Raw genomic sequence first — 22,926 nt, 5'->3', positions numbered from 1 at the left:
CGGATGGATTGGATGTGTGCCTGGAAGGAAGACGTGCCACTTTTTCCCTGGCAAGAGGGCCATTTTTATGGGTGGAATAATAATGGTGGGTGGTCCTCAGCTCCTCTTCCTTCCCTTCCCTCCCTGTTCCAGCCTCGTCTGCCACGAGTGCCAGGGGTTGTGCCCCAAGGAGTGTAAAGTGGGCACCAAAACCATTGACTCCGCCCGGGCAGCCCGGGACTTGGCCGGCTGCACCCTCATCGAGGGGAACCTGATTGTGAACATCCGTCAGGGCGGTGAGTGGCTCCCCTTCACCTCCTGCGCCCTGTGGAGGAGGCCTCAATCCCCACCAGGAGCCCTCCAGCCCTCCCGCCCCCACCCACTGTGGCTGCCTCTTGCTCAGTGGTGCAGCCCATCCCGGCTCACGGCTGCCTCTCTCCTCCTCTTCCTCCTGGGCAGAAAATCTGGCCTCCACTTTGCAAAGCAGCCTTGGCCTGATTGAGACCATCACGGGGTTCCTGAAGATCCGGCACTCCTTCGCTCTCATCTCCCTGAGCTTCTTCAGGAACCTCAAACTGATACGGGGGGACTCCATGGTGGACGGGTGAGTGGAAGCCGAAGTAGCCAGAAGCCTGCCTGCTGGACGGAGGAAGGGGAGGCGGCTGGGCTCCTCCTGAGCAGCCTTTGCTGCCTGGGTCTCACTCCGAGTGGGAACCAGCACCCCCTGTGCTCTGTGGGGGCCAGCCAGGAGGCCGGGCTTGGCTGGGGAACCAGCTTGCAGTCTGGACCCGGAGGGGCTGGCAGCGGGCAGAGGCTGGTCTGAGGGCCTGAGCCCACCTCCGCCCTTGGCTCTGCCCTCAGGAACTACACCCTGTACGTGCTGGACAACCAGAACCTGCAGCAGCTGTGGGACTGGAGCCAGCACCGCCTGTCCATCCCGGTGGGGAAGATGTATTTTGCCTTTAACCCCAAGCTGTGCCTCTCGGAGATCTTTCGGACAGAGGAGGTCACGGGGACCAAGGGCCGGCAGAATAAGGCGGAGATCAACCCCCGGACGAACGGGGATCAGGCCTCTTGTGAGTTGGCGGGGAGAGGGGCAGGAGGGAGGAAGGCTCCCCTGAACTTACATTTAACAGCCCCATCCTTAAATCAAGCCTTCTGCAGCCAGTCAACTCACAGTCTCGGCTACTAATTTCTTACAGCAAAATCAATAATTTTTAATCCATTTTCTTTTGAGTGACAGCAACCCCCCCCCCGCTGCTTCTTCCCCTGGTCCGTTCACTTCACTTCTTCCCCCTCTCAGGCAAGACCCAAACTCTCCGCTTTGTGTCCAACACCACCGAGTCGGACCGCCTCGTCCTCAAGTGGGAACGTTGCCAGTCTCCGGAGTCCCCAGACCTCCTCAGCTTCATTGTCTACTACAAGGAATCGTAGGTGCTGGGGACGGTTTCCCCCAAGGAATCCTCCCCAGGGGAGGGGGGCGAGCTCTGTGGTCTTGCAGCCCCCCCCCAGTTGAGGTTGCCTCTGTCTTGGCCTGGCGTGAAGGGCCCCGTAGGGCAGGGCTCCCTGGCCACACCTGAGCCTGGCGTCCTCCCACAGCCCCGTCCAGGACGAGACCGAGTATGTCGGGCAGGACACCTGCGGGGCCAACAGCTGGAACGTGCTGGATGTGGAGCTGCCCCTGAGCCACGACCAGGAGCCGGGCGTCACTCTGCAGAACCTGAAGCCGTGGACGCAGTACGCCATTTTCGTGAGGGCCATCACCCTCACCACCGCCGAGGAGAGGCGCAACTTCGGGGCCCAGAGCCAGGTGGTCTACATCCGTACCCTGCCTGCAGGTGAGGAACTGGGAAGCACCAGGGGAGAGGCAAGGCCCGGATGATGGGCAGAAGCATCCTCCCCATTCATTCTTCCCCCAGCGGGCAGCTTGCCTTGTCTGGCAGCTGTAAAGACCAACGCATTTTTAAGGACATTTTTGCAGAAGCCAATGGCAATCAATGCAAAGGGGAGGGCGAAGGGCTAAGAGCCCCCTTCCCTTCCCATCTTCTGCCCCTCTCCCAACTGCAGTGCCCACAGTGCCCAGGGATGTCATCTCCATGTCCAACTCTTCCTCCCACCTGATCGTCCGCTGGAAGCCGCCCTCCCAGCCCAACGGCAACCTCAGCTACTACCTCGTGCTGTGGCAGCAACTGGCGGAGGACTCCGAGCTCTTCCGCAACGACTATTGCCACAAAGGTGAGGACCAGGACCCCTCCGGCCCCCGGGCGCCCCTCCAGCCTTCAGCTGACGGCCTGCCTGGTCTCTGCCTGCCTCCCCAGGACTCCGCCTGCCCACCAGCAGCGCAGACACCCGCTTCGACACCAGTGACGGTGAGGAGCACGAGGACACAGACGAACAGTGCTGCCCCTGCCACAGCCCCGTCGGGCAGACCCAGCCCAGAGTGGAAACTGTGTCTTTCCAGAAGAAGTTTGAAAACTTCCTCCACAATTCCATCATCCTGCCCAGGTGGGTCAAATTGGATGGCTGAGGTCCAGTTGGGGGGCTAAGAGGAGGGGCTGGGAACTGTCCTGCCCACTGTGCCTCCCTCTTTCCTCAGACCCCCTTGGAAAGTCACCTCCATCGACAAGATTTCTTCTTACCGGTGAGCTTCTGATGGAGGGTGTCCATCTTTGTCTGCACATGAAGGGAATCTGCTTTTCTGGGGGTCCCTATCGAAATGCTCCTTGAGGTTATTTTTGGGGTGAAGTAGCAGGGCTGCCCCCTCACCCTTCTTTCCTGGCTGCAACAGGACCCCCAAAAAGCGCAGAGACACCTTTGCCGTGACCGTGGAGAGCCAGGCCCATCCCAACACCTCCTGGCCTACCCCAGGGAGCCCCAGCGATGCAGCCACAGCCCACCGGGACGAGCTGGACTCTAGTATGGAGAAGGACTTCCGCCTCTTTGAGGATAAAGTCGTTCGGGAGCGGACAGTCATCTCCAACCTGCGCCATTTTACCGAGTACCGGATTGATATTCACGCCTGCAATCACGCAGCGCAGACCGTGGGGTGCAGCGCCGCAACCTTCGTCTTTGCTCGGACGATGCCCGAAGGTGAGCCAAAACGACCTCGCCCTTTCCTTGCCAGAAGCTGCCAATGACTGACTGGGAGCTGCCCAGTTGTCCCGATATAATCCACCTCTGAGCAGTTCAAATTCAAACTACCTTAGTTGCTCTCTCCCTTTCCCTGGGAAGACCCTCCTTGGCCCAACCCCCTTTGCCCTTCTCCTGGCCAGCTCAAGCCGACAACATCCCCGGGAACCTGACCTGGGAGCCGGCCAGCAAGAACAGCGTCCTTCTCCGCTGGCAGGAGCCGGAGAACCCCAACGGCCTCATCCTCAAGTACGAGATCAAGTACAGCCGGGAGAGCGAGGTGAGGACCGGGTCTCGGGCCAGGGCGAGGTCCAGACGGCATCTTGGCATTGCTCTTCCGGCCATCCCTCAGCAGGGGGATCCCACCCTGGCCAGGATGCTGGGCACTGAGAGCGTCAGCCGGTAGATGCTGCCCTGGGCAACTCTGACCAGCTACGAAGCAGCTCTGCTTCCTTGCAGAAAGTCATCTCGGTGGTCTGTGTCTCCCGCCATCGCTATGCCCGCTACGGGGGCTTCCACCTCGCCCTCCTCCAGCCTGGGAATTACTCTGCGAGGGTCCGGGCCACCTCCCTGGCAGGAAACGGCTCCTGGACCGGCTTGATGACCTTCTACATCCTCGGGGGAGGTGGGTGTCAGAGCCAAGTGGCTTCTCTTGAGTTCTTCCTGGAAGAGAGGTGGGGGATCACTCGTGCCCCAGGTCTTGTGAACCCAGCAGCCACGAAGAGGGTCGCAGGGTCTTATGTTTAGCCACATCTGCAGGGTCAAAGCAAAAAGACGCTGGGATATTTGTTCCTTCTTGCATTTGCTTCAGTCTGCCTCTTCCCTCATGAGAGCAGCCGGCCTGGTGGGCTTTAGCTGGCAGAATTCTCTGGCCAGACTGAGGATGGCTGAGAATGCTGGGAGTTGAAGTCCAGACATCTGGAAATTGGCCAGAACAGGATCCTGGAGCATCACAAATGGGAATAGTTAAGAAGGAGACAGACTGTGCAAAACATAGCCAGGTTCTGGAATCTCTCCCACAGATGAAATTAACCACACTTGGAGAACATAAATAGTAGATAGATAGATAGATAGATAGATAGATAGATAGATAGATAGATAGATAGATAGATAGATAGATAGATAGATAGGCGGGGGGAGGAGAGAGAGAAAGGAATAGAAATAAGGAAAAGATAAAGCTTAGGATTAAATTCTGTAGTTCTTTTATGTTAGAACATAATTGTGAGTCGTACAAATGTAATAGAACTTAGTAAAAAAAGGTTTGAGCTCAAATAATTGTTCCACAGCTTTTAAGTATCCCCTCAAAAGACCCCCCCAGGGAAGGATGGAAAGTCTTCCCCGTAAGTTGATTTCCCTGACTTTTGGGAGAGACCAAGGACTGGCCAAAGAGTTTATTCTCTCTGCCTTGAAACTTGTCTGACAAGGAGCTGGAAGTCTGTTGTCAAACAGAGGGAAAAGTAACAACCGTGCAAAAGGTTTATTTGGCCTAGTGAAAGGGAACGAAAGAAAATATTGCCTAAACAGGTGATTAGATGGGGGGGGGGAGAAAACCTCCAGCAATCTTGTCTCGGCAGAAAAGCAAATATTCTCAGTGTTTTGTGTTCCTTTGTGCTTCACTTCCGTTGGTTGGGGTTGCAATAATTCCCTTTCTCTCCCTTGACGACCCCCACGAACCCCGTTTCCAAGCAGAGGAAGAGGAATCTGGAAATTTCTATGTGTTCCTGACGCTCACCCCGGTGGTTCTGATGCTCGGCATCACCTGCCTGGCCGTCTTCGTTTTCTTATACAACAAGAAAAGGTAGCCTCTGCTCGCTTTGGGGAGCAGCTTGCCTGAGTTGAGGGGGACCACGTTAAAACGGTCGGGCTGGCTTAAAATCGGGCTGCTTTCTGTGCTGCTGTTGCTTTCCCGGGCAGGGGGGAGGGCGGCGTAAGAGCCGAGTGCAAAAGCAGGGCTGGCCCCTGGAAAGCCTCCCGTTTTGGGTTGCTCCTTTCGATCAGCTGCTTTGCTGAGCCAGATCGGCCAGCCGCCCTCCGGGGGTGCAGAAGCCCCTGAAAGAAAGCCAAGGGTTCCCCCCTCCCCCGGCCCTGATCTTTTCTACCTGATCCTCGCCTTGCAGGAGGACCGAAGGGTACCCCAGTGGCACGCTCTATGCCTCAGTCAACCCCGAATACTTTAGTGCCTCCAACAGTGAGTGCCCAGGAAGGAGGGAGGAGGGGGCCAACCAGCAGGAGAGTTGGGGGCTTTGAGCCCAACTCTGGGGTCCTTGACAAGCACCCCTGCCCTTCCCCCTTTCTCAGTGTATGTCCCCGATGAGTGGGAGGTATCCCGGGAACGGATCACCATCCTGCGAGAGCTGGGCCAGGGATCCTTTGGGATGGTCTACGAGGGGATCGCCAAGGACCTGGAGCAGGCGGGCGAGGAGACCCGGGTGGCGCTGAAGACCGTCAATGAGCTGGCCTCCATGCGGGAGCGCATTGAGTTCCTGAACGAGGCCTCCGTCATGAAAGCCTTTCGCTGTCACCACGTGGTAAGGGGCAAAGGCCCAGGCCTGGGAGGGGCTTTCCTGCCAGAAAGAAAAGGGAGGAGGCAGGCACCCCAAAAGTCTTGGTGAGGTCTGTGTGGGTGAAAAACCAGCTGAGCTCTCACTCCCCTGCCCACTTTCTGTGCACACCGGCATGTGGGGCAAAATCATTCCAAGGAAGGCGAAGACGTGTTCAATGCAGACTTGGCTCCGGACTGGATCCCCTGAACTGTATGGAAAGGGACACGGATATAGTTTCCCAGACCAGAGATTTTCTGGTGACTCCCCTATCCCGGCCTCTGCAGGTCCAAGCCCAGAGATTGCTTTGGCGTGGGGCTAGCTAGGGCTGAGCTTGGTGGGGCTCTCGACCTGCCCTCCAGATCCTGGGGGTGCAGCCTGCTCTCCTTTGCCTTTGGGGCCTCCAGGTTCGCCTCCTCGGGGTGGTGTCCCAAGGCCAGCCGGCTGTGGTCATCATGGAGCTGATGACGAGGGGAGATTTGAAAAGCTACCTGCGCTCCCTCCGCCCGGAAGCCGAGGTGGGTTCCCCCCACCCTTTCAGCTCAGATGGCAGGCAACGCGGCCTTGGCTGGCTCCCCATGGAGACTCTCCGGAGCAAAGCGGAAAAACTCCTGAATGTTGGCAAGGACTTCAAAGCGGTTCCAAGCGATGGGGAGGGCTGGAAAGCTGATCTCCGTTGCCACACTTCCTTTCCGAGTCTGGCTTCCATCAGCGGTGACTTTCCCACAACACAAAATCAGAGTTTGTTATGCTCTGGACGCTCCCCAAGGCCCAACAATCCCTGCCTCGTTTCGGTTCCCTGTTCTGACCACTTCGGTACCTCTGCTTGTAGAATAACCCGGGTTTGCCTCCCCCGTCGCTGAAGGACATGATCCAAATGGCCGGAGAGATTGCCGATGGCATGGCCTACCTCAATGCCAAGAAGTTTGTCCACAGAGACCTGGCGGCCCGCAACTGCATGGTGTCCGAGGACTTCACTGTGAAGATTGGAGGTGGGGCTGAGGAGGGCAGGTCCAGGGCAGGGAGAGGGGCTTGGACAGGGCTGGGGGAAGCTTTGATTCTTGGCTTGCCAGCCTCCTCTCTCCACCTCTGCTCCTCAAGGCTGGCTGGAGCTTGGTCCTCCTCCCCACGACGTCCTTCTTTCTTTGCAAAGATTTTGGGATGACCAGGGACATCTACGAGACAGACTATTACCGCAAAGGGGGGAAAGGCCTGCTGCCAGTCCGCTGGATGTCCCCCCAAGCCCTGAAGGATGGGATCTTCAATACTCAGTCAGACATCTGGTGAGCCCAGGGGAGCAGGAGAGGCGGGGGGGGGGGGTAGCTTAAAGTCAGCACACCTTTACCCCCGGGGGTGGGGGTATAAATGGTCCCAGGGCATTTTGTAGCCCAAATGGTAGACCGCACCCTTGACTGTGTGTGAGTCCCGGGGCAGGGCTGGCAGTGCAAAGTCCCTGCTCCCAGAGAAGAGAGGCCAGCTGGCAAGGGTGGTCGTGGCAGTCCAGGGCTGGGCTGGGCTGCCCCTTCTCAGCCCCCTCCGTTTCAGGTCCTTCGGCGTGGTGCTGTGGGAGATCGCCACCCTGGCAGAGCAGCCCTACCAGGGCATGTCCAACGAGCAGGTGCTCCATTTTGTGATGGACAATGGGGTCCTGGAGAGGCCCGAGGACTGTCCCGACAAGCTGTGAGTGACTCCCAGAAGCGTGGTTGTGGGTGGGCCTGTGGGCAACCTTCCCCCCCCTTCCTGCCTGCTCCCACATTTCTTCTTCTCCCCTCCCAGACACGACCTGATGACTTGGTGCTGGCAGCAGAACCCGCGTCTGCGCCCGTCTTTCGTCCAGATTCTGCAGAGCATCCAGGAGGACATGAGTGCCGGCTTCCGTGCTCACGCCTTCTACCACAGCCTGGAGAACAAGCGCAGCAGCTCTGGGGGCGCTCTGGACCTTGACACAGACAAACTGCTGGAGGAGGAGGAAGAGGAGGAGCCCAGGCCAGCGGCCCCAGCCCTGGTGCCCCGTGGCAGCAGCCCCCAGCCCCTCTTCGGCCCTGGCCAGCCCAAGGACTGTTGCCCTCCCAGCAGGAAGAAGGCAGGCCTCTGAGGCTGGGCCAGCTTGGCAGCGAGGAGGGTGAGATGCCCTCCCGGTCAGGAGGGGGCCGTGTCCTCGGTGACTGGCCCAATGGCGAAGGACCCCACAAACGCCAGGGGCCGGGGGAGACCTTTAAGAGGCACTGCTCTGTCCCTCTTTCTTGGAAAGACAGACGCCGGGACGCCTTTCTGGGTGGGCAGAGGCCGGCTGGCAGCTGGGCATGAAATCATTGGCCTGGATGTGGGCAACGTATCTCAAGAGCAGCTGCCAGCCGGGCTGACTGTCTACTTCACTCACCAGGTTGCCAGGTTGGAGGGGGGGCTGTTTTCAGAAGCAAGGCAGAGAATACCGGCACCCCAAAGTTTTTATTCAGCTGTTCAAGGGACCCCAAAGAGCAGGAGCCTCCATGGTAACTTCCCTCCTCCAGATGCTCTCTGTGGCCAGCCAAGTGGCAGGGACCCCTCCCGGCTTAACTCTGCCCCCAGGCTGAGGGGTGGTGGGGGGCAGCCCAGTCACATCTCTGGGTCCCCTTTACTGAATGCAAATGGCTGGAAGGGTCTCGGAGGAAAGTTCCCAACCAGATCCGGCCCCTCTCCTTTTCCAGAAGGAAGCTGCAGGTCTCTCACTGGGGGGGAGGTCTTCCTGCGATACCCCACCCTAATTCCCCACTCTGCCAGCTGGTAGCTTTTCCTGGAGGGACAAATGCTTCCTCTGGGCGCCAAGTGGAGGGGGAGGACGGAGGCCCAGAGCCCCCCTCTTTGAAGCCCCCCTAACACCTGATATCTGCCCAGGTCTCGTCCACTGTCTCCCTCCAGGAAGGCTCCCCCCCCCATTCCATTATTCATCTTGGCCAAAAGGGCCGGAGCCTCCAATGGCCGGTCATCCTGGCCCTCAGTCCTTCCCACGAGGCGTGTCTGGGAGAGGCAGCGACGAGCAGGCAGAAGCCTCACCGGGCTTGTCTTCGGAGTGGAGGGGATGGCGGGTAGTGCCGGATGGGGGGCACGTCATAGTGGCTGGGGATGTGGCTGTTCTTGGGAGAATCGTAGTGGCTGGGGGGCACGGCTGCAGTCGCCTGTAGGACGCCTTCTGCTGCGGCTAAAAGGGGGAGAGGAGAGGAAAAGAGAGGATGAGGGCAAAGGAAAGACGAAGCCACAAACCGGCCCTCCGTCTGGCACTTCCTGACTCAGCCCTTAAAGCCCATCATTCACACCAACCCATAAGGCAAAGTTTCCCAAGCCCCCCCCCTCACCCTGAGGAACAAGGTTCGCACAGCAGGTTAAGCCTCCCCAAATCTCTTTGTGGCTCAGGGCGGCTTGTCTGGGTGAAGAAACAGATACAGACAGGCCACCATCCAGGGGATCCTGGCACGGAGCAGAAGTCCTGGGTGCAACAGCTTCCTTTCGTCCTGATGACTCCTGAAGGGTGCAGGTAGGCAGGGAAGGAGGTCTGTTGTTCTGCAAGGCTGCCACATTCTCTCCCTCCCACTTTTTTGGGGGGTGGGAGAAAGGAATCCTGTTTGCCAAATGGACACCTTTTTATAGTAGCGAATTCTGGTTCTTAGGGCTGAGGACTTGGCATAAGCAGTTGGGCCTCCTGCTTTCTCTCATGGGCACCCATTATGTCTGTGACCCCTGAGAAAGATTTTCCCCTCCCCAAACCGCCCGTCCCTCGCAGACTTCACCCTCCGTCTCATCCAGCGAGATTTCTTTTAAAATGGAGGCAGGTTTATTTTTATGATGATTATTATTATTTTAAGCTGATCACCGTTAGCGTATCTTCTTGTATTGTAATCTTAGGGTGTTAGGCTGAGCAGTTTTATGTTTTGGAAAGACAGCAGGGCCCAGAAGGGCAATAAATGAATCTCCACCCTCCAGCTTTTCGCTTCTAGGCGTGCGAACGCCCCTCTCGGAGCCAGAAATGGCCCCAAAGTGAGTGGGGGGCACCCGGCCTTCATCCTCACCTGCACCTTCCTCTTCCTTGGTCTCAGAGCTGCAGGAGGGGTCCTCGAAGAGGCTGATCTCCGCGTAGGATTTCTCCCGCTTGGAGGAGGGGGGGGACTTCATCTCCATGTAGCTGCCCTCGGGCGCCTTCCCCGCAGGGCCGGGACAGTCCTTGATGGTGGCATAGGGGTTCTCGCTGCTGAGGGAGCTGTCGCTGCGGCCCCAGGGCGCCTCCTTGGCATGCACTAGGAAGGAAAGAGGGCAGAGGTCGACCCCGGCATTTGCTGTGTCCTGCAACCGCAGCCAGGTGTCCTGAAGGCTCAGCCCAACTTCTCTGGGGTTGGGAAATGGACAACGCTGGAGGACCATCCTGGCTTGTTTCGGTGGACCAATGAGGTCCCCAAGCAACCTCACGTTGTCCAACAAAGCAGGGTCAAGGCACGCAACCAGCTGCCATATTCAGCCACCTAGCAGCTCTTCTCTGCCAAGTCCTGGAAAGTTCGCCTTCTTGACCCATTACCTTGGCAGCGATATTTTCCCAGGCCGTCCGTGTAGCTGCAGCTGCGGTCTAAGTAGCCTCCCCCTGCAGAAGAGGCAGTTGTCCAATTAAGTGGGATTTGAGGGGGGGGGTGATGCGCAAAAGGGGGAGGCGGTGGGATGCTTAAGGGGGCAACCCAGTGTGGCCCTTTCCTCTCCCTGCTCAAACCTGCCCCCCTTCAGAAGAGGACCTGCAGGCGCTCACCATGGGCTGGGCTCCCCCGGCGGTGCCTCCAGTCGCTGGGCAGGGTGGCATTGCAGTCGGCCCCCTGCAGTCCTGGCCAGTCCCGCTCCAGATTCTGCAGGTTGGAGTAAACAGGGCTCTATGTGGCTGGTGGTAAAAATTGGGGGAGGGAGGGGAGCAGGCAAAGCCTCTGAACCAGACAGCCCCATCCCAAGAGGGAAGGGGGGAAAGGGCAACTAATTCCGAGAAAATCAGGATATCTGGTTATAAACTGAGGAATGTCAGCCGAAGGGGGGGGGGACTTTAATGCTTGGAAGTTTTGAATACCTGCCCATCCAAACCCGCCTCTTTGTGCCTCTGGAGAGACCCCGTTATCAACCAGGGTGGGGTGTTTTCTGAAGGGGAGAAAAGGGTCCTGGGGGTTGGGGTGGAGCAGGGGATGCTCACCTTGCCAGGCAGATCGGAGCTGCTTGGGATGGCGAAGCTGGGGGAGCAGGGCGAGAGGGTGTGGTAGCTGGGGTTTGAATAATAATGGGTGTGATTGAGCGACACATCTGGAAAGAAGAACCGTTAGTTCAAGTTAGCACGCTTGGGAACTTCCTGTGAGTTGCTTTTGTGTCAGAAAAGTGCAAGCAACCCGGGCACAGAGGCTGGCACACCCTGGTCGCCTCTCCAAGGGGTGCTGTCCCCCTCCTCTTTTAACTCGCTCCAAACATCCTCCTGCCTCCAGCCCCAGCTCACCAGGGACGACGTATTCCGAGCTGTCCGTCCTCCCTGTGGTGTAGGCCACGGAGACGTGCCGCTTCTCCTTCTCCTGACACCGCTGGTAGCAGAAGAAAAGCACCAGAACCGTCGCCAGCAAAGCGGCCAGGATGAGGAGGCCAATCAGGGCCCCCAAAGAGTGGTTGGTGGCTGGCGAGGCGGGAACCATGGTGAGGGGGTGATCGGGGTGGCCTGTGAATCGTTTCATTGAGGAACAGAAGAATTCAGACACAGCTTTCCTGAGGAGCTGGGGTCAGCCCCGCCTGCCCAGGGACCCTCTCCTGCCACACCTTGCCCTCTGGATCAGGGTCTCCAACCTTGGCAAGCTTAAGACTTGTGCACTTTAACACCCAGAATCCAGGAATTCTGGAAGCTGAAGTCCCCATGTCCTAAACTTGCTAAGCTTGGAGACCCCTGCTCTGGATGGTCAAAGCTCCCGGAATTTGATTTCTGCTGCAGAGGGGCCCCTGGCCCCTCCTCTGGCAGAACCTCTCCTTCTCTTTGAGGATGGAGAGTCCTTGTCAATCACACCTCCAGGAAGAGACGGGAAAGAAGAGAAAGGAAGAAAGGAAGGAGGGAAGGAAGGAAGAAGAAAGAAGGAAGGAAGAAAAGAAAGAAAGGAAAGAAAGAAAGAAAGAAAGAAAAAGAAGGGCACCCCAATTCTTGGTTATTTTCACTTTGTTCACTCCTGGGCCTCGGAGGAGTCTGGTGAGTGCAGGTTGTCGCACTTACTGGTCTCACAGTGGGCACCGGTGTAGCCCAAGGGGCACGAGCAGGACCCTGTGCCTGGGTCACAGAAGGCCCCGTGCTGGCATTGGCATCGGGAGGTGCAGTTGTTGCCGAAGAAGCCGGACGTGCACCCTTCAAAGAGATCGGATGGTTTGCATTCATGGATTGCACCAACCCAGAAGATGGCATTCAGGGGGTGAGCTGGGGACCCCCCCCGGAGGAGACTCAAATGGCACAATCCCAGCCAGGAGGCCCAGCGGGAGTCATTCCCATTCCTGGGCTCCCTCCCCCCATGCTGGAAGAGGAGCATCGTGGGATTTCTTCAGCTTGGCTTTGTTCCTGACTCACGTCTTGCGCAATCGCTGCCCGTCCAGCCAGGCGGGCAGTCACAAGAGCCGTCCACAGGGTGGCAGATGGAATGATTGGCACACTTGCAGGGCACAGAGCACTTCTTGCCATAACGGCCCGATTGGCAGGCTGCATTTGGGGCAGGGGGTGGGGAGGAGGGGAAGGGGAGTGAGGTCAGTCCGAGGGCAGGGATGGTGTGGCTCTGAGGAAGGGAGAGACCAGCCAGAATTCACTTGTCGCCCTTAGCAGTAGACTGGCACTCTAGAGGCTTTTTGGCAGAGAGATGGGCGCTGCAGTTGGCAAGTGGGCTGTTTTTTCTCTCCCTCCCTGCCCCCTCCCCAGCCGTTGAAACAGAGGCCCAGGGTCTCCAGAAGGGGAGGGGGATAGTGCTACCCCAGAGAAGTCTGATTCACTTACACCGTTGGCAGTTGGGCCCCCGGAAGCCAGGTGTGCATTCGCAGATGCCATCCTTGGGGGAACAGCTGGCCCCATTCTTGCAGGAGCACAGCTGGCGGCACTGCTCCCCCCACAGGCCCTCCGCACATGGCTGGCTACAACGAGGCCCTGGGGAGAAGGAGAGGGTCCCAGGGCAGTTCGTGCCCCACATCAATGGGGCTGCAGAGGCTGCTGGGCTCCAGTTATGCATCAGAAGGATCTGAACTGACCTGCGCCAGCTCTGCCTGTCCATCCTTCAGCAAGTGGGACTGAAGCCCCCAAGGTCTGCCCCAACCCACCCAGCCTCCTCCTCACCTTTCCATCCAGGCAGGCAGCGGCATCGTCCGGAGACAGGCTCACAGCCAGCAGCATTTTCACAGAAACAATTCCGAGTGCAGCCAAGGCCGTAGAACCAATCCTGATCAAGAACGAGGATGAGAGAAGGAAGAGCAACGGTTGGCTGGCAGCCCCTCCCTCCAATTGCTACCAGTGGACTGATCACTATCGGTGGTATAGAGTCTCCTGCTTAGCATGGGGTTGGGCTAGAAGACCTCCGAGGTCCCTTCCAACTCTGACTTCACCACTCGAGACCTGGTCACGGCCACCACCAAGGACTTCTTCTCCAGGAATGCTGCCCTTGGGGGCAACCCAGAGGCAGATCCTTCGGGGAGAGTCAGCCCAAGACCCAGTCGGGATGCCATCCGAGCTCTTTTTCCTCTCACCGGGCATGGCTGCCTGCAGTGGCTGCCTTGCCACCCAGCCACGCAGGTGCATCCTCCGTCAGTGGCATCACAGGTCGCTCCGTTGGCACAGAGGCAGGTTTGGTTGCAACCGGCACCCCAGGTGCCTGCAGAGCAGGCGACGGAACAGTCTGCTCCCTGCCAGCCTGGAAGGAGGAGAAGAAACAGAGGTGGGGGAGATTCACAGCAGACCTTGCGTTTCATCTCCTTCCCATTTCGTTCTTCCCCAGAACGACGGTCCACCTTCCCAGGTAGATGACACAAGGACACAACCAGGTGATCCAGTTCTACCTTATTGTAAAGCTCCAGTAACAGCCTGCATTTTGCAAGTCTGAAAGTACAATTCTCCCTAGGAACTAGGGAGGGTCCCTTGTGAGCCTCTTTGCCCGTTGCGCAACTGGGGCTCAGCCATCTTTTATCTGACTCTTCCCCAAGCAGCATCTCTTTGCCTGCCTCCCAAAGTCTTACCCACACGCCACCCCAGCGATGTCATACCTTCCTTGCAGAAACAGGTCCCGTCCACTGGAGAACAGCCCAAGGCGTTTTGGCAGCTGCACTCCTGAGAGCAGTTCACCCCAAAAGTGTCATCCGGGCAGGGGCTGGAGCAGTGCTTGTCCTGCCCAAGGTAAAAGCAGTCAGGGGGTCCAGTTGAGCCCCAGAAAATGCCCCCCTCCAGCCTCCAAGAGGTACTCACTGTATAGCCAGGTGGGCAGCTGCAGTGCCCCGTCTCGCCATCACAAGTGCCCCCATTCAGGCACAGGCAGGGATCCTGGCACCTGAGGCCGTGGGATCCACGAGGACACGTCTCGTTGCAGTAGAGGCCGGCCCATCCTGCCTTGCAGGAGCATTCTCCAGAGATCGGGTGGCAGCTGTAGGGATAAACAGAGAAGGGATGCCCCTCCACTGGGCTTATCCCGAGGAACCTGATTTCCCTAATGGGACCGCTCCGACCTATCCCATCCACCCAGTGTGGGGAAGGCAGGCAGAGTCGGTGCTCAAGGAAACAAGGGCACCTCCAGACTGACCTCTGTGTGTGCTGAGGATCGCAGAGACAAGGAAACTGACAGCTGAGGCCGTACAGCCCAGGAAGACATTTGCGCTCCTCACAGCGACTGCCGTAGAATCCGGCTTCGCACAAGCAGCCCCCGCTGATGTGAAAGCAGTGGCCCCCGTTGGTGCAGTCACAGGTCTCGTGGCAGTCCTGCCCATATTTGCCGATGGGACACTTTTCACGGCATCTTGGGGAAGGAAAGAGCCGGGGGGTGAAGAATGGAAAACAGGCACAACATCTGCCAGTTGGTCAACCGCTGGCCTAGAAAGCAGTCCCAGAACATGGATTCACCAAAATCAGCATAACCCATAAAACGTGTGTGTGTGGGGGTGAGGAACGTCTGTCACAGGCCCACCACCACCACTGGAAGAGGGATCCTCTTGACCCTGATCACGCCAAGACCAAGGGACCAAGAACGACATGCGGAATCACTTCTGAGTCGTTCTTTATAGCTGTTCATTTACAGACAGAATCTTGCCAGACTAAAGTAACTATCTGCTTAGCTATAGAGATACTCTGTGAATCCTAGGGAGGGCCCACCTTCCCCCTCTTTCTGCCTACCAGAGATTCCAAGCTCTGCCCTCTCTTTGCCCTTTGGGAAGCAGCCCCTCCCTCCTGCGACTCTGGACTACATTCCGCCACAGATCCACTGGGAATTATTTCCAGGATGGGCTTGGCCTGGTGTGGCTGCCAACAGCATTGCACAACCTTTACAAGAGCCATAAGTGCTCCCCCAGCTCTTCCACATCGTTTTCAGACTTGGAGAAGTGGCTGCTTCCATCTTCCCCAGAAGCGTCTCCCTCTGGGTCTTCCCCATTGTTTGCAATTCCTGGACAGCAATGACAGCGTTTCCTTCTTCTTAAGGTTTAGGGGGAAACTCAAACTTGTTCGCTAACTGCAGCCAACCTAATTGCCAATGGGCTTCCTCCGTGAATGTTGATCGGGTTTACAAAGGGCTGCTTTTAGCCGAGATGGGGCGACTGGCCTTGACAGAGAGGAGTGACACTCCCGGGGAAAGAGAGCAGAGGGGATACTCACTCCTCTCCCAGGTAGCCCAGGGCACACTTGCACTGGCCTGAATCAGGATCGCACTGGCCTCCGTTGTGGCAGCGGCACTCTTCCAGGCAGCTGGAGCCAAAGCGCCCAATGGGGCACCGGAAGGAGCAAATATCACCCTGTGGGGTGAAAGAGGTCAAAAACTGCCTGGGGGGAGATTCAACCAACAATGTGTGTCCAAATGGCAGGAAGATTTTGTCACATTGAGCTGTGTTATCAAACAACCTTTCCTCCTTCCGTGCCTCTATTGCCATAAATAGGAAGGTAGAATCGATCCCAAAGAATTGGGCTTTTTTCAGCCCCTCTGCAAGGGGTTGGAGAAGGCTTCTGGTTCAGAGGTTGGGGGTCTACCTCCCTGTCCCAGCCCCCCAGCCACCTACCGTCCATCCAGGAGGGCAGGCACATTTGCTGGAGAAGGGGGGATGGCAGACGCCCCCGTTCTGGCAGGGGCAGTAGGCTGGACACTGGAACCCATGGGTGCTGTTGGAGCAGGGGGTCTCGCAGCTGGAAGAGGGAGGGGAGGGGCATCCATTTGTATCAAGGTAATTGTGATCCACTTTGGGAGGAAGTGAACCTCTCAGAGACCTATTCTGGATCCAAGCCTGCTGTGCTGTCCATTAGGGACAATCAGAACAGCCTCTTCTAGACCCCCCCCCAAAAAAAAAGTTTTACACACACACCCAGCTGGTGCAAAACTTAAGTTTGTCTAGAGGGGATCCTTGAAGTACATTACACCGACCTAGGTTAAGTTATTCCAGGGAGGGCAGTTAGTCGCTCTCCTGCAATTCCTGGTGCTGAAATACTCAGCAGTGACGTTGTTCTGATGCCCCCATGTGTCTGGTGCTGCCAGCCCCTTGCTCTGCCTTCCCAGCCTAGCATTTCTGCCCTGTCTTCCCCGACACTCACTGTGGCCCTGCATAGCCGGGAGAGCAGAGACAGGCGCCAGTCACGTGGCTACAGCCTGCTCCGTTCTGGCAGTGGCAGTCCAGCTGGCATCCTTGGCCGTAGGTCCCTGTGGCACAGGGCTCTTGGCACTCCTGCCCACGGTAGCCAGGGGGACAAGCGCAGGCCCCAGTCAGGGGGTCACAGCTGCCTCCGTTCGAGCACGTGCAGAGGCTTTGGCAGTTGGGCCCCCAGGATCGGTCACTGCACTCTGGAAGCAGAAAGAGAGGCTGTGCAGTCCCACAGGTCTCCTGGGGCCTGGATCCAACCTGCTTCTAGGATCATCGGCTGTCCTCTTGAGAAGGCCGGATGGCTCTGGAGCCCCTCGCCCCAAGTCTAGTGCCCTGAATGAGCAGGTCTAGACAAGGGGGAGGCCTGGCCACTCTCTGCCCAAAGGCTGCTCTAATTCCTGATGCTCTTTGTGGAGCAGCCCCTCTGCCCTCTGACCCCCCCACGCCCCAGGTCTTTCTTTTTGAGCTCTGGGCCCTGAGGACTGGCTCAAGGGGGTGGCTCACCACTGGAGCAGTCTGTGCCCCTCCAGCCTTGCTCACACTGGCACTGGTCTGGAGCCACACACCGGCCGTGCACGCACTCTTGGGCACACCGAGCTGCAGCCAAGAGGGAAGAAAGAAGGCATCACCTGCCAGTCCCTGCCTGACTGTGTGACGACCTGCAGAATTGCTTCCCCCAGGTCTGCAGGGGCTAAGCAGAGAATTAAAGGCTCACACCCCTCCTCAGCTCAACACCAGGGTCAAGAAATCCAGGTCCTTTGCTCAACAGGAGTGCAGAAACAGCTTGCTGTTGGCTGCTTCCTGAATCTTTTGATATTTCCCAGTCTACTCTCCTGGTGGTCTCCGATCCCATCCCTTTCCAGGCCTGGTCCTGCTTTGCTTCCCTGCTTTGTGTACAGACCGTCTTTCCTTCTGCAGGGGTCCAACACAGGGGAATAACTGGGAGGGGGGAGAAGGGCTTACGGACACAGATGTCGTTGCTCTCGTAGAAGCCCTCGCAGCAGTGATGGCGTCTCCGGTAGTCTACTTTGACGCCTTGCCGGTAGGCTGTCTTGTACAGGACTCTGAAAGCGCCGAGAGAACAGGCCGCTGAGCACTGGGAGAGACTGGAGTTCTGCGCCACAGCCCAGCCAAGGGCTCCAGCCCTGCCAAGGGAGGGGGATTCAGGTGGGGGAGGTCCTGCTCACCTGTGCTGAGGACAGGTCTTTGCCCGTAGCCACGCCGGGCTCTTGCAGGGCTCCTTGGACTCCTGGATGAAGGGCTGCACGAAGGACTCCTTGGACACGGTGGTGAAACTGGGGGGAACAATAGCACCTTGGATGTGGGGGGCATTTGGCACTGCTCACCCACTGCTCAGGGGGCTGACATGTCCAATGAGGGGAGAAATGGGGAAAGGAGCTCTTTCCTCCCAATTTTTTGGGGGAGGAAATGGCCTCTTCCTAAAAAATAGGGGAGGGGGATATACTGAGTCACCCCCCTTTGCATTCCAAGGGGTCTCACCTTTCCCAGTAGCTGCAGACATTGGGGTCGTTGGAGCTGAGCAACAGGGCCCGATCCAGCTGCAGCCACAGTATCAGCAGGGAGTAACGGTAAGCCATCATCCTAAGGAGGGAACAAAAAGGGGCTTATGGTGACCGCAAAGACATTTCAAGTGCCTGAAGTGAAGATGTCCTCCCTCATGGCATCTTTCCAGCACGATGTCCACAAACACAGGAACTCCTGTGCGAAAACAGGAACCCTGCAGAGCAGGGCTTTCTAGCATCCAGGTTGGACAAACACGAGGACCCCAAAGGGTCCTGTCCTTGGAACTCTCTCCCCATGGAACATGACAGGCTGTCTCCAAGCAGCTTTGATGTTGGAACGGAGCTATCAAACAAGCATGGATGAGCAGAGAAGGATGGGAATGTGGTTCCCTGAAGGACTGGAGATGCTGAAGTGGAAGACCTGAGCTGTGGCAGGCAATGTCAATAGAAAATCAGATTTTCCTTCTCTTTTCCTCTGTTCCTTCAGTTCCAAGGACCCAATTCAGAGATAGCGGGAAGATTTCAATTTGAAACAAAAGCTGGAAGACCATCGTGGCTCTGGAAGGCAGCCACTGTGATTTTAAGTTTGAAGCCCCCCCCCCTTTCACAGATTTAATCTGCCACAAAGTTTCTGAAACACTGGAATCTTTTTCCTAAGCCCAGGCCTGACCGTTGACCCCAGTCACTTTCTCACGGCTTGCGGCAGCCGGCAGTTTTCCACATAGGAAAACTCTGCTCACTTGAATGGCGCCAGACAAGCTCCTGTTACCAAGCCTTGGTTCCTACTGCTGGCAGTGAAAGAGTTAAGCCTCCTCCACTCTCTCGACGTGCTCCCCCATCCATCCCCCCCCCCCCCCCCGCAACAGAGCAGAGCAGCATCCATCCAATTCCCTTCATCCCCTTTGCTGAGGCAGCAAAGTTTTGCAACCCCTTCCTGGCTGTTCCCAGGTCCCTCCTGCCGTGGGCTGGGTCTCCCAGGGGCTCCAATATTTGCACCAAATGTCTGAAGACGCATCCCTGCCCGTGAGCTGGGAGGTTTCACGAAAATGCAGCCAGACACAGGGCAGAACCAGAGGCGACCGTTGAGGGACCCCCTGGCACAGGAAGCCCAGCAAAAGTCAAATCCCGCCATCCGTGGAGACCACCACCAGACCCCAACAAGTCTCCTCCTTGGCCAAGGAAAGCCAAAGAGGGCTAGTTTGCTGGGCCTTCCCGCACGTCCAGTCCAGAGACCACCCGTGTCTCCGGGAACATGAAGAGGAGGAGAAGCAGAAGCCTCTCCCCCCATTCCTCGCAAAGCTGGAAACAAGAGTCCCTGGGGAGGGGCGGGCTGCTTGGATAGAAACCGAAGACAGGCGGGGCTGTTTGGAGGCTTCTCCGAGTCTCGGGAGCCTGGGGGGGGGCCATGCATGCAGCCCAGGCATGTCTTTGCAAGCGGGACTAGACTGGGGGGGCCTTCTCAAAAGGCAGTCTGGGGCTGCCCTCTCCCCAGATCCAGCCCATCTGAGGACCTTCCCCCAGGAAGGAATCCAGTTCTATCTCTTCTAGCAAGGGTGTCACTTTCACAATTGGAGCCACACAAAGCTCGGCAAAGGCCCTCTCCCACATTGCCAGGAGCCAGCCTCACCTCCAAAACAGCTGGCGCTCCCTTTGCCGCCCAGCCAGTCCCCCATTACAGATGCTCTGCCTGGATGGGGCTCATCTGGATGGCCTCAGCTCCAAAGGCCGCCCTCCTCCAATGCAACTCAATGAAGCACACACACTCTGCTGATCTGCCTGGCTGCAAACAGGAAGCGTCCCTGATGCTCTGCAGATGGAGAGTGTGGGAAATGGAGCTGATCTCTCCTTGGCAAGCCGGGACGTCCCTGCAGCGCCCCTCCATTTGTGGGGCAGGCAGAAAGGAGGACAGCCAACCCGCCTCACGTGGAGAAGGAGGCGGCCCCTGGGTGGTGTTGGCTGACTGCAACAGGCAAAGCAGGATGGGATGTGGCTTGCACCGGATGGGGGATCACCAGGTGATCTTTGGGCTGCAAGGTAGAGTAGGAGGCTGAAAAACAGTCTGCAAGAAGATACAGAGGAAAGCAAAGGCTTGCTATGACCCGGACTACAACAGGTTGAATATAATAAGCTTCTTCGTCTGTCACCTGTGTGTAATTGCACAGAGGTTCATGCGAATGTCCCAGAGCGCCTTCTGCTCTCACCACTGCTCTTTATCACCATTTCTGCAGGCAGGATAAACTACAGAAATGTAGTATGTGGCACCCCCAGTTTCACTTCAAGCAAGGAAGAAGTGGGTGGGCTGAACCGTTAATGGCTGGGATTTCAAAAGAGAGAGAGAGAAGGGGAACGGGGCTCCCCCCCCCACAAGATACACAGGACGGGAGCATCAACCCGCAGCTGGGAAGCTTGGCTGTGAGGCCTGTGCTGAGCTCCTGCCATGCCGGTGGGGGGCTGCGGGGGTGGGGGAGCGGCAGGAGCAAAGCTGGTTCGAATTAAAGCTGCAGCCCGGAGCATCCCTGCGTGGGAAGTGGGGAAGCCAGGACAGATTTGATTGCTGGAGAGATTTCTCGGAAGACGAGGGGATGTCTTGGGGGCTGCAAGGTCCAGTCTGGGCTCCCCTCCTCCCTGTCCCATCATGGCTGGGGGCTGTTTGTCCAGAGGGGGGGCCTGCAATCCCTGATCTCTCCAGAGTCTCAAGGCCTTTGGAAACAAGACACAAGTGGACCACAAAGAGCAGGAAAGACACAGCATGCCAGAGGAAGGGAGCCGACTCACAATTGGCACCTCTGCAAATTCAGCCCTGGCCGAGACGGGATTCAGCCACCTGGGAGCTGTTTACCGAAAGGAGGCAGGCGGGGGTCTTCTCTATCCCTCAGAAGAGGGCACTCTGATCCTGGGTTCAAGACCCAGAGAAGAGCGTGGAGGACAGCGTTTCCCGAGGCTTCGGAGGGAGACGCTTTAAAGCCCCGGGGCCTCCTCGTCCCCTCTGCAGCTGCCTCGTGGCCTGGGCCTGTCCCCATGACTTCATCGCAGGAAAACGCCGCGTCCAGCCAGAGCAGGATAGGAAACAGGCAAGAAATTGGCAGGAAAAGGGTGTTTGCCAAGCACACGAAGAGCAGGCGTGGCGGGAGAGGCAGGTGGGCATGACATCGGAGGTGCCTCAGTGCAGAGCCTGGCATGGGCACCCCAGAGGGTCACCAGACAAGTCCCCATCCTTAAAACAATGGCTGTGCCACCAATTCAAAAATTGCCCCTTCTCCCCAAACGCCACGGCGGTACCAGCCCCTGTTCTGAAGGCAGGAGAGGTGAGCTGCTGCCTCCTTGCCCATCCCTCCCAGCTTCCCCTCTGTCCTGCCCCACAGATGGGAAGCTCCTGTTTACACCCCCAAAGCCTCATCAGACTCCCGTCCTACTTCCTGTTTATCAGAAAGGAGCAAGGAGGGACGTCAGCCAAAGGTGGCTGGGCGAGGCTGGAAAGGCACGCTGGACTTCGGCTCTCCGAGGGTCACTCTGGGCTCCGCTGCCCACAGCATGCCTGCAGTGGGGAGGGGGAGGAGGCCCAACCCAGAAATGGGTCGGTAAGGGGAGCAGATTGAGAAGAGGGCCAGACCTTTTTTCTGGGACCCTCTTTCAGTCAGATTATTTTGCTACTTACCAGTCTAACCATGAACTCCTAACCCAGTTTAACTCTCTTTAACTTCTTGGCCAAAATAACCACAAACAACCCCCCCCACCTTCCCTCCTGCTCTTTGCAGCCCCACTGGTGGGTCAGAGCCTGTGGTTTCCTAAGAGTCCTGCTGCCCAGAGATAGCGTCTCTGGTGACGTTGCTGGGCATTTTTAGGTGGCACGTCAAACTAAGCCTTCGCCACAAATGTGAAGCTTCATCTAGGAAACAGCTGTATTTGCAACGTGAAGGAATTGAACCCAGGACTTCCTCGACCCCACCCAGCACAGTTCGGGACTAAAGCTATTTGCTAGGACTGGGGGCAGAAGGCAAAGTCTTAGAGGATTCGGAGGGGGGGCAGACCCAGAGGTGCCAGTGCATTTTTGAAGCTCACATCAGCCTCTTGTCAGCCTCTCTGTCCCTCCCTTTTCACACAGGGAGGCCCTTTCACATGTACAACATTGTCATCCACTCTGGCTTCAAACGAGCAGCTCTTTGACAGACTCCTGTCGCTCCAGGAGACCCCAAGTGGGCAGGGGTCCAAGGGAGGCTTTGGGCCGGCCACATCCCGACCGAAAGAATGCCAACGTCTTTGGGGAAAGGCACAACATCCCAGAAGAAAAGGGACGTTATTCTACCCCACTTGCCAGCAGTTCCAGCTCTGTCTGCCTTGGGGAGGACAGTCTCCTCGGGTTGGCCAAAGCAAGAGCAGTCCGGCCAGAGGCCCCCTCCCAAGCTCTGCTCCGATTGGCAGCTCTGTGCCTGGGCATCCTTGCAAGCCAAGTTTTAGGGTCTCCATGTTCACCCCCCAACTCTTACCTCCGTGAGCTTCTGGTGTGGGTCCACCAAGGGACTCTGGGGGTGCCGGTGGTGGGCTGCTCGTTCTCACGGCTCCTCAGCCAGGAGTCTCTCCTGTCCAGCCAGTGGCCAGACTTGGTCTCAGCTGGGGAGGATGGCCGAGAGGGGCATTCCGGGCCCTTCAGGGTCTGCCTCCCTCCTTCAGGATCTTCCCAGGCTGAGTCGGGTGGCCGAGCGCAAGAGAAGTGTGAACATGCTATGGGAGAGGAGGGGGGGGACACGGAGGCAGGAAGGGGCCGGGTTCATCTGGCGCCCTCAGGAAGCTTTGACGAGGAAGCTGAATGGAAACAGCAACAACAAAAAAAATAGTAATTTTTTTTTGGCAAGAAAGCCGATCGCTTGGAACATGCAAGCTACGTCCTGAGAACTTTGTCTGAAAGAGGAGCTTCCCACCCACCTCTGCCCAGCAGTCGG

General features: G+C 57.6%; 2 protein-coding genes across 6 annotated transcripts in view; one reads left to right on the top strand and one right to left on the bottom strand.

Moving 5' to 3' along the window:
• INSRR (insulin receptor related receptor) overlaps positions 1-8,134 on the top strand; it is a 15,825-nt gene extending 7,691 nt beyond the window's left edge. The window contains exons 4-23 of one of the 2 annotated variants that reach the window (XM_039318514.1): positions 133-275; positions 439-583; positions 841-1,055; positions 1,283-1,409; positions 1,579-1,817; positions 2,047-2,214; positions 2,298-2,484; positions 2,576-2,620; positions 2,768-3,069; positions 3,252-3,388; positions 3,568-3,733; positions 4,798-4,906; positions 5,226-5,296; positions 5,407-5,636; positions 6,056-6,166; positions 6,481-6,640; positions 6,802-6,931; positions 7,194-7,328; positions 7,425-7,770; positions 8,032-8,134. In XM_039318514.1, coding sequence (XP_039174448.1) covers positions 133-275; positions 439-583; positions 841-1,055; positions 1,283-1,409; positions 1,579-1,817; positions 2,047-2,214; positions 2,298-2,484; positions 2,576-2,620; positions 2,768-3,069; positions 3,252-3,388; positions 3,568-3,733; positions 4,798-4,906; positions 5,226-5,296; positions 5,407-5,636; positions 6,056-6,166; positions 6,481-6,640; positions 6,802-6,931; positions 7,194-7,328; positions 7,425-7,743 — 3,139 coding nt within the window. In that variant the 3' untranslated portion in view covers positions 7,744-7,770; positions 8,032-8,134. Of the gene's footprint in view, positions 1-132; positions 276-438; positions 584-840; positions 1,056-1,282; positions 1,410-1,578; positions 1,818-2,046; positions 2,215-2,297; positions 2,485-2,575; positions 2,621-2,767; positions 3,070-3,251; positions 3,389-3,567; positions 3,734-4,797; positions 4,907-5,225; positions 5,297-5,406; positions 5,637-6,055; positions 6,167-6,480; positions 6,641-6,749; positions 6,932-7,193; positions 7,329-7,424; positions 7,771-8,031 lie in introns of those variants that run through there. The other variant, XM_039318515.1, reaches the window with a different exon arrangement.
• PEAR1 (platelet endothelial aggregation receptor 1) lies at positions 8,078-22,926 on the bottom strand. Of its 4 annotated transcripts, none has more exons than XM_039318516.1 (22): positions 22,474-22,926; positions 17,967-18,068; positions 17,654-17,761; positions 17,430-17,530; positions 16,971-17,063; positions 16,420-16,666; positions 15,894-16,017; positions 15,496-15,632; positions 14,432-14,644; positions 14,101-14,275; positions 13,902-14,022; positions 13,389-13,552; positions 12,982-13,084; positions 12,649-12,795; positions 12,232-12,360; positions 11,887-12,015; positions 11,134-11,346; positions 10,840-10,946; positions 10,414-10,507; positions 10,192-10,254; positions 9,692-9,916; positions 8,078-8,826 (listed from the first exon to the last, which is right to left on the bottom strand). In XM_039318516.1, the coding sequence occupies exons 2-22, from the start codon at positions 18,065-18,067 to the stop codon at positions 8,678-8,680; spliced, it is 2,943 nt and encodes a 980-aa protein (XP_039174450.1). In that variant the 5' UTR covers position 18,068; positions 22,474-22,926; the 3' UTR covers positions 8,078-8,677. The 4 variants fall into 4 exon arrangements, with proteins under 4 accessions (XP_039174450.1, XP_039174451.1, XP_039174452.1 ...); XM_039318517.1 differs by lacking the exon at positions 22,474-22,926 and adding an exon at positions 21,645-21,723; XM_039318518.1 differs by lacking the exon at positions 22,474-22,926 and adding an exon at positions 19,617-20,155.

This window comes from Crotalus tigris, unplaced genomic scaffold (genome assembly GCF_016545835.1).
Source record: "Crotalus tigris isolate CLP2741 ecotype Arizona unplaced genomic scaffold, ASM1654583v1 scf7180000021444.432893, whole genome shotgun sequence".
Taxonomy (NCBI): Eukaryota; Metazoa; Chordata; class Lepidosauria; order Squamata; family Viperidae; genus Crotalus; species Crotalus tigris.
This window is presented reverse-complemented; position numbering and strand designations above follow the sequence as displayed.